The 9,660-nt window shown below is 39.7% G+C and overlaps 1 protein-coding gene across 6 annotated transcripts; it reads right to left on the bottom strand.

Annotated features, from left to right (window-relative positions):
• Nucleotides 1–321: 321 nt before the first annotated feature.
• Nucleotides 322–9,241, bottom strand: znf513a (zinc finger protein 513a). 6 transcript variants are annotated; one of them, XM_011491778.4, is made up of 5 exons: nt 9,029–9,241; nt 7,513–7,641; nt 5,597–5,728; nt 2,608–3,366; nt 322–2,375 (listed from the first exon to the last, which is right to left on the bottom strand). In XM_011491778.4, the coding sequence occupies exons 2-5, from the start codon at nt 7,550–7,552 to the stop codon at nt 1,426–1,428; spliced, it is 1,881 nt and encodes a 626-aa protein (XP_011490080.1). In that variant the 5' UTR covers nt 7,553–7,641; nt 9,029–9,241; the 3' UTR covers nt 322–1,425. The 6 variants fall into 6 exon arrangements, with proteins under 6 accessions (XP_011490080.1, XP_078798548.1, XP_011490081.1 ...); XM_078942422.1 differs by having other exon boundaries at nt 5,597–5,659; nt 9,029–9,239; XM_011491779.4 differs by having other exon boundaries at nt 7,513–7,626; nt 9,029–9,239.
• Between the last annotated feature and the right edge of the window lie 419 nt (nt 9,242–9,660).

The following is a 9,660-nucleotide window of genomic DNA, read 5'->3' as shown; positions in this document are numbered from 1 at the left end:
AGGTGAAGGTGGATTCCAGCAGAAGCTGGTCTGGCTTCCAATCTTTAATGTTAAACTTAAACTATCCTATGACCCCACCCTTACATTGACACGTTATCCCTACCATGGTGGATAAAGGTGGAAAGATTTCAAAAGATTTTTGACCCAACTCCCAACGTTAAAGTGCCTAGGATAGCACAAGGGTTAACGCTGGCAAAAAGTTTATCCATAATGCATCATTTTTGTGAGAATTGGCACAAAAAAGTTTGAAGACAATTTGATTTTTTTTTTGTTTTTTTTAGGGCACCGACCCCCCAAAAAAGTCCTGCAGTTGACATCCAGTAATTTCTCATGTTTATTTTAAACGTCTCTCTTAAGGCATTTATAAGACACTGCATACAAACACGGATGGTCGCTCTTCAGATAACGGCAGTTCAAGTTCAAACTGAAAACGATCTGGAGAGTCTACCACTTGCACAATAGTTACTCACCAGTTTCATTTAAATCCAATTTCTATATGAAGCCAACATGGCAATCCAAACATTCAAAGAAAACACAACCAAAAAACAAAAAGACATGCACGCCAGCTGACTAACACAAAAACAACCAAATAAATTCACATTGATCGGTAAATGTAAGTAAAAGGCCATTTAAAAAATCTCTAAGAGAAAAATAGTTTATATTTCTGTTGAGATTTCAGTATAGAATCACAATAAATACTTTTTTTTTACTATTTTCATCTAAACCAGGAACTCAGAGCTGAGTGTGCTTTTTCTTTGAGGGCATTTCGACATGCTTTCACGTGCATTTTCTGTGTTCAAAGCTTGTCTTTCACAACAACAAAAAAATCTTTTTCAAGTGGGTCTGGCAAAAATGACTTGGAGGATTACATAATGACTATTTGACCAAAGTCAAACACCTCCTATACTTTAAATATTACTTGAAGTATTCATTTACTGAAAGGCAAACTACTAGCAAAGCTGGAAGGCTGTAGCTACAAAAGCACAGTAGAAAATTGCTTTAAGCTGCACTGTATAGTCACTTTGTAAAAAAATACACTTTTGTATGTGATTAGTGTTAAATGAACCCATGAATCCAAAGGAAGTCAGGCAAAAACTACTTTAAATTACTGAGGGGAAAAAAAATAAAACGCCTGATCAGTGTTTGTTGTATAAAAACCTGCTTGTGTATTAAAATGGTGACTAGAACTACACAGTGCAGCCGTAACAGTTTAGGCGAATGTGTGCATCTATTCCAGGGATCGTTGGGTGTTAAGAGTGAGAACAAACAAGCATGAGGAGCTTACAGTGCTGCTGACACCAGGCAAAACAAGACGACATACAATCTATTAGCAGCCTCAAAAGATTTGACAGAACAGTAAAAGACTGACACGTTCAACATTATAACAAACAAGTTGCTGGTCAATTTATTGAGCTGAGTTTGAAGTTATGCAATCTCCAGTTTGTAGCACGGGTGCATTGTGGGACCCCCTTCCCTTGGCATGTACTGCATGCTGACTCCTTCCTTTCTATGAGGTTGAACGCCGCCTCCCTGCCTGTTCCTGGCGTCCTCCTCTTCGTTGTTGTCTGTCATCGGCACTTTGACCCAGCTGTCTGTGGCCAGGCCGTGCTTCTTCTGGTGTCTTTTGTAGTTGTCCCAGTGGCCGGTGGTGTAGCCGCACTCCTGACACTTGTAGGGTTTTTCCCCCGTGTGCCGCAGCATGTGTCTCTTCAGGTTCATGCTTTGGTTGCAGTTGTAGCTGCATAGTGTGCACTGGAAGGGCTTGGCGCCCGAGTGCACCCTCTGATGCCTCTTTAGGTTGGCCAGGTTCCCGCATGCGTAATCGCACAAATGGCACTTATACGGCTTCTCCCCCGTGTGCACCCGGTGGTGCCGCTTGAGGTTGTCGAAGTGCGCTGAGGCGTAGTCGCACTGTGGGCACTTGTATGGTTTTTCCCCGCTGTGGGTTTTCATGTGGCGTGCCAAATGGTTGGGGTAGTGTGTGAGGAAAGGGCAGGCGGAACACGTGTAGACCTTGTCGCTGCGCTCGCCAGGACTGTTGGGGGAGGACGAGGAGTCTTTTGTCAGCATGTCGAGGGTGCACTTGGCACAGATCTGCGCTGAGGAGCCGTCTTCATCTTCAAGGACGACGCCACACAGCCGGCAAGTGAAGGGAAAAAGTGAGGGTGGGATGGTGGCTTCATCTGCTACGCTCCCCCTGGTGGCACTGCTACTGCTGCTGTCGGTAAACTCCATCATGGGGGGAGGATGGGGGCCTGGTGCAGGTTTGGAGGCAGGGATGGGTGGTGGTGAGGCTCCCTTTAAGCCGTCAAAGGCTGACAAGTAATCACCGTTCTGGGCTCCTAAACCAAGGTTTGACGTTGGCTTGTCAATCTCTAAAAATAAATACAACATGACAGAGAGAGTTGGATCAAAATGGGGAATTGGGGGTTTATTTAGTCAAAAATTCATTTTAACCAGGTACTAGGTGTGTGCAGATGTTGGTGAGTTATTGAGTATGTGGCGGGGGTCAGATTTTCACTTAGACGCAGTAAGAAAGAAGACTTTTAAAACCAGTCTGGTCCTTGCGTTACAGGAAAGCTGCAGGACCGAATAAAATGACCTTACCTGAAGCAGAGGCTTCCCCGTTTGGTCTCTGCAGGTCTACAGGTTTTTTTGATCCAGTTTGGGGATTGTCCAGTCTCAGTGAGGTGTCCTGTCCCACCCCAGCAGAGGGGACGTGCATGCGCTGGTGCCTTTTGAGGTTGCCCAGCGAGCTGCAAGCGAAACTACAGCTGCTGCACTTGTAAGGTTTCTCCCCGGTGTGGATGCGCAGGTGTCTCTGCAGGTTGACCAGCTGTGCTGAGGCGTAGGTGCACAGAGGGCAGTTGAAGGGCTTCTCCCCGTTGTGCGTCTTCATGTGACGCTTCACATGGTTGGCATAACGCGAGGAGAAACCGCAGAGGTGGCACGAGTGCTGCTTACACAGTTTGTCTTCCCCCGAGGTGGATTGGTCTCCCTCCTCGTCTCCCAGTTCGCATTCAGGCTGTGAGCCTGCCCGGATTTGGGAACGGATCCCAATGTTTCCAAAAGGTAAACAGAATTCAATATTTTTGCTTTCCCTGGATGCTTTGCAGCACCTCAGACAGTAAGAACCGACAAGGTCCATGCCAGGTCCAAGAAGTTCGTCTCGCAACTGTCCACAGCCCCTGCAGGACAGATAAGGGGGGAAACTGGACTCCGACTGGCTTGCTCTGCTCTCGTCTTCTCTCCCGTTGTCACTTGTGCTGCGCGAGTTGTCTGTTTCACTCTCCATGCTGAGCTGACTGTAGGCAGAACTCTCATCACCCAGAGGAAACACGGAGAAGCCGATCTCTGCAGCTACTTCTGCAAGCAAAGGCAAACACTTCATTCTGCTGGAAAAGCTCCTAAAATGTAAACAGCCTCATTTGAATGAACACGTTTTTTTGTGCTTCATTTAGATCAACAAAGGAGTTTTTTTACCTACAAAAAAATTAAAAAATGACATGTGCACAGTGGAATGCAAAAGGTAAATATTGTGCAGAAACATTTCATTCAAACGGAAAACTAGGAACAGATGAGGACAAAACATCTCCAAGTTGTAAAAGCAACACCAGATACTCACTTCAGTACGTGTAAACCAGCTACAAGACTGTCAATCTATACGTTTATCCCAGAGGGCGGAAAGAAAAGGACTGTTTAAACTTGCAGCTGCCTCGCTTCGCCTGGCACCCCTGACTGCAGACTGAGACCACCACCTTTCTCAGAGTCTGAAGCACAGAGTGAGGAAGGTGAGGGCAGAGCCTGGCCTTTTATCCTGTCCCACAGCCACCCCATGGATGATTACTGATGATTATGAGGAGGACTATAATGGTGGGACTGCTGCTTCTGATGATGATGATCATGATGATGAGGGTAGAAGATGATGATGATGATGATGATGATGATGATGATGATGATGATGATGATGATGGTGGTAGCGGCAGTGATGAGGGGAAAAACGATAATGGCAGCAGGGTAGAAGCAAAGGCAGCTGATGATGATGATGATGATGATGATGATGATGATGAATAAATGCCCTCTCATAATGGCCTCCTTGATGGTAATAGTCCTATTTTTACGACCCTTATGTAATTCTAGTCCTTTTAGTACTCTTCCATTTTTCAGATCACTCCATTTGACAGTCATGCTTGAAATATGGGGACCCCTCCCCCTCTCAATCTGACATCGGCGCCGAACGCACACTTCATCAGCGATGAACACAACATGTTATTCGTATAAAAAAAAAACAACACACACAAGACAAACGGGAGAAATGTCTCAGTAGTCTAGAAACTGGATTGTTCCATTTCTTTTTGGGTATGATGTAATGTGAAAACAAAAATAAATCAATGTCATGCCTTTTTCAAAAGCTAATTAAAAACCTGCTCCAATCATATTTTGATCTATTGTAAAAGTGATCGAGTCGTCTTTTAATTATGATTGTTCCATTTTTTTAGCCACAAAAAAATAGTGTTTCGTTTTCTAGGACATAGTTTCTGCAGAGCGGCAGTAGTTCATTAGAAATTCACCTCTGAGTTGTGGGCGGGGCTGCTGCTTCCCCTCATCGTTGCTGAGAGCTCTTTGTTTACACACACTCCCACTAACTTCCAGCTCCTCACACCTCCAACCTTTACATCTGTCCTCCATCATCAGAAAAATGTCACATGGACATGTTAAAAAACACCGTTTTCATTGGAGTGTGTCACTGAAACTACGGCTGGATAGCTCCAATAATGCTCTCCATTTCTGTTGCAGGGGATGTAAACTAGCGGGAGAGTGCAAACAAAAGGAGATTAGGGCAGGCTTACTCCACACAACCAGTCCCACCCACAACTCAGAGATTAATTTCTAATGAACTCCTGCCGCTCTGCAGAAACTATGTCCTAGAAAACTGCACAGGTTCTTAAATTTTGGCTGAAACGGCATCATCATAAATAAAAGACCACTGGGAACGCTCAACAATGAATAAAAGGTGATTGGAGTGGAGCTTTAAAATCATCCTAAAATGTGGAAAAAGGTCAGTCTTAAGATAGACTACAAGTTTTTGATCAGAACATTTCCAGAAAGAAATGAAGGTTTTAATGAGTGTATGATTGTGGTTAAAAAGTCCAAAAGTAATCATTTAGGAGTTTAAAGGACAGAGCATCAGCATATTTCAGGTGACAGGACTTTTTAGCACATTCAAAAGCAGGCGACCTTTGCTTCAATAAATAATTCAAAGTCTTGCAAGTCAGTACTCAGCTCTTTCTGTTGTCATATGCCAGCTAAATAAAAATTAACCACACTGCAAACACATAGGGGTTGCAAAGTATGCAAGAAATAAGGTAAAACTGGGTTTGTCATTAAAGCTACACCACAGGAACTCCCTCCACCTAAAACTAACTTGGGATTTGAATCAGTTACAAGTTCAAACCTATAAAGCCCAAACAAATGTTCAAAAATGGGTGGAGTTAAAGAACTTGTTACAGTTTGTGCTTTAAAAAAAAATCTCTGCCTCACATCCTTCATTATTGCATCCCCGTTTCCTCTTGGTTAGACATTGGATTTTACAAACCTGAGAACTTTTCCAGGCCTAGAATCTTGTCATGATCAGGAGCATCAAACTCAAGGTCGTGTCCTAGAAAGAGGTCAGTGTCTAAGTGGAGGTTTCCTGGAGCTTCAATGGCTACACCATCCTCAGAATCCACTACAGTCACAAAAAATCAAACATTTAATTTAAAGAATATTAAGAGTAGTCTGCAAGTTACATGCCAACATGTAAATCTGCTTCAAAGTATATTGTTAAGCATGCTATGACAGATAAGAACATTTTTGTACAAAAACAACCTCCTCCAGGGTAGTGTTTTTTGTAATTTTTCAGTAAATTATACTTGATTAAATTAAGCTGTTTTGATATAATGAAAACTGGACTTTATTAAAACCTTTTCTAACGAAAACAAACTGATTTGACCTTTAATGATCAGGACACAAATGCTCGCTCAGGGACTTCCTGTTTTGAAGCCATTCTATATGGAGCTTAGTTTTTGCATTATGCCACCGTGTACTGGCAAATGCATTGATGTACATTAAAGACCCACTGTTTTTGGTACTTTTAACATGATTTTGTAGCGTTTTTCTAATAATGGAAGATATATATTTAAGAATTTAAGAAAAAATCTGCATTTCTGAGTATACCGATGTCATATTTTTACCAAAATTATTGCACTGAGAGAGAAAAACTCATGTGTTTGCAGTCGAGGCTATTTCTCCAATCTGCAGAAGAAAATAAATTCAGTGCCTTATATCAAGACACTGCCAAGTGGACAGCCTGTATCTTTAATGCTAATGTTAGGCTGGAGTGGTAAGCTAGCGGCTGTGCGTGGAAACAGAGCACTTAGCGACAGGGAGAGAAAGGGGGCGGGGTTGCTCCGCGCCAATCGTCGTGCCCACAACTTAGAGGCGAATTTCTCACGATCTACTGCCGGTCTGCAGAAAATATAGCCTTTAGATTTTGGCATAATCATAATTAAAACACTATTGGGAATACTTAGAAAATAGATAAAAATATAACTTTAAAGCAAAAATTTAACAAGAACCAATGCACCACATTCATATGTCATGTAGATTAATTTAAAAAAAAAATACTGTTTCATAATCAAACAAAAATATAGTCAAACTTGGTGGTAGTCAAGCTAGATTCAAACAGCCATTTATTGTTTATTTAATGTTCTCACATCTAGAAAAGTTTATATACTGCCTACCCAAAAAGCCACACTTGAAGTTTTTGTTAGATTTTTGTCAAAATTTGGTCACTTGGACTTAAATTTACATCGTTGAGTATTGGGAATGCATAAAATGCTTCTAGCAGATCCCAAAAACCTTCAACAGAGTCGGGGTTTGGACTCAGGTGACCTCATTTTTTAGGCATTTAATGATGGTGCAGCTGCACCAGACAAAGTGCAGCAAAACCTGAACCATGGCTTTTAAAGTAGCCCCAAGGCATTATGGGTGCATTCCATCATCCACATCTCTTCTTACACTGATGTGCTGATCTCTGGAACAGAATAAATCTGAACTCAGACAAAAAAACATTTCTTATTGCCCCAGAGTCCAAATTCAGGTTTCTTGCAAAGTGAAAATTTTTCACAGATTAGCCAAATTCAGAAGGGTTTTTAGGGTTGCACATCAGTTTAATTCTAATCTTTTCAAGTTTTTTTTTGTTACAGGTTCACCATCAGATCACACACTTTAAGGACTAATTTAGACTTTAAGGGTTGACTTAACTTTCTGCTATTTATTTATTTTTTGGATGACAATGCTTAAAAATTTTTGAAACCTAGAACGTTTGAATAATAATGTATTTCTAAACAACTTGAACAGCAGAAATATGTAACAAAAATAGATCATAACACACATCACAAGTTGTGTGTTACTACATGACATGAGAGGCCTTTTTAAAAAAAATCTGTTTTAACATAACTGAGTACATACATTTCACTGGCTGTGGATTCTGTTGTTTTTTTCTTGGCATCTTCCAGTTGACCTCTCCTCTGTACCTGGAGTCCTCTTGCAGACTTTCACAACCATCAGCTCATTCTCATCTGTCTGAGAAACAATCAACTATGAAAAAAATAGGGGGGGGGGGGATGACATTATCAGATTTAAAATAGATAATTGAAAAAGAGGAAATTTTTAATCTAATAAAACAAAAGCTGTGGTAATTTTATTTTTTGAATTGTCTGTTTTTAAACATCTTGTTTTTATGGCTTCTAATAGGTTTATATAAAACAGATAAACACTAAATGTGTCAAAAAAACATTAAACTGTCATGAGTCAGCAGCAAAAACCCGCCTAATGTGTAGACTAACTTCAGACTTTGTACATCCAAGTTACGGAGGAAGTGTTTTAGTGTTACACATTCTTTTGCACGTATTCACTAATTCAACACTTGCTTTTACTTTCTATCACTAAAGCAGATAAACTTTTGATGATAATGTAATTATTGTACTTAGAGTTAATCGTCATAAAGGTTTCATGAAAGGAAACGGAAAATAATCACAAACAAAAGAAATCCATTATAGAGAAAAAATAAATAAAGCTGCAACAACACTTAGCTTCATTATGAAATGCATGAAGTGAAATTTTAAATGGTACAGGATCCTTAACATTTAGTTGGTTGAACAATGCATCAACTTAAAAGCTTTGTGACTCACAGGCACAATGGTATAAAAGGACAAATGACTTACGATGTAATAGAGAAATTAGGCACTAGAATTTACTTTAGCCGGGCCAAAATCATAAAAATAAAATAAGATAACAAAGGTCAATAATTCAATATTAAATAAACGACAGAAGAACGTGTACAACTAAGCAGGCCACAATAAATAAACATGATAATAAACACCTTTTAATTTCATTAAGTAAAAAGGAGGCTGTGAAGGAGGCAGAAATTGTTCACTTAATAATATTTAGATTTACAAAATAAAGAAAGAAAAAAAACTTTTACATTTAGCTTTGCCGAGCTAGTACTTTCATCAAACTAATGTTTTTTATTTACCTACACAAAAACGCTTACAATACCTTACAGTTACTCAAATGACTTTGTTTAAATAATTTTTTACATTTAAGAATAGAATTAGCAGACATCTCAGTCACAAGTTTATGAATTCATAACCACAAAAAATAAACATTAAACCCCGTAAACAAAAGCAATTAGGCTGCTTTAGGCTGGCAAAATGGCTACACAGTCGCCCTGTAATTAACATAAAATGGGGCAAATAACCGGAATATTTTAATAAAGTCAGGCGTGTTGCTACTCTAAAGAATATAAATCTCTTTAGCACAAAAAATAAAGGTACGTGTCCCTACGACAGCTTTACAAAGACGCGTCTTCATGCAAGCTGTAACTGAAATCTCCTATTAATCAGGACTGAATTGAAGAACTCACCGCACATCTAATTAGCCAGGCTAATGTCAACTTCACAGGTTAGCTACTAAGCTAACTTACCTTTGAAACGTAAATGTACGTGACGATTGAAATGATTCCTGTAGCCCGTAAACACTACATTTGGTTAAAAAACATTTCCCTCAAACCCCGGACGTATAAAGATCCGCCATTTCTTCTGGAGCAGTGATGACAAAGAAAGGCAATTAATGGTATTTTTCATAACTTAATTGATTTTCTGATGTGACGTAGAGCATACAGCAACAACGTCCTTACTTCCGGTTTAAACGTTTCAGAATAAAAGAGGCACGTTTGTCCCTTTGACAGTTGTTGCTGTTTTGTCAAAATGGGGTTTAATCACAAATTACACTTCGTATGAGAACATATACACAATATGATGTTTTTAATTTGCAGAGCAACATTGACAACAACAACATTAATAATTTATGACGGTAGCAGTAAGTGTAATCTACTTTGTGTTATTGTTGTTGACTAGGTACATTGGCATACATTTACAAATGTGTAAAGGTCAACTGTTCAATATTGTCTTTTGGGAAACAGTTTTCAACTAATTAAATTATCTTAAAATATATCATGAAATATACAATTTACACACATTTTGCCAAACATTTGAAATGTTCAATGATTTGATCAAATTAGTATGTGCCTTTATAATGAAAGAACAGAGAAAACCC

The sequence above is a fragment of the Oryzias latipes genome, chromosome 24 (genome assembly GCF_053564925.1).
Source record: "Oryzias latipes strain Hd-rR chromosome 24, Olatipes_Hd-rR_3.1".
In the NCBI taxonomy this organism is placed as follows: domain Eukaryota; kingdom Metazoa; phylum Chordata; class Actinopteri; order Beloniformes; family Adrianichthyidae; genus Oryzias; species Oryzias latipes.
Note: the sequence above shows the minus strand (reverse complement) of the source record. Positions and strands in the feature narration are given on the sequence as shown.

Coding starts and splice junctions, on each gene's coding strand:
- znf513a (XM_011491778.4), bottom strand. CDS start 7,552: ATGCCAAGAAAAAAACAACAGAATCCACAGCCAGTGAAAT. Junction 5,729..7,512: donor GAATCCACAGCCAGTGAAAT/GTATGTACTCAG, acceptor TTGTGACTGTAG/TGGATTCTGAGGATGGTGTA. Junction 3,367..5,596: donor AGGCCTGGAAAAGTTCTCAG/GTTTGTAAAATC, acceptor CTTTGCTTGCAG/AAGTAGCTGCAGAGATCGGC.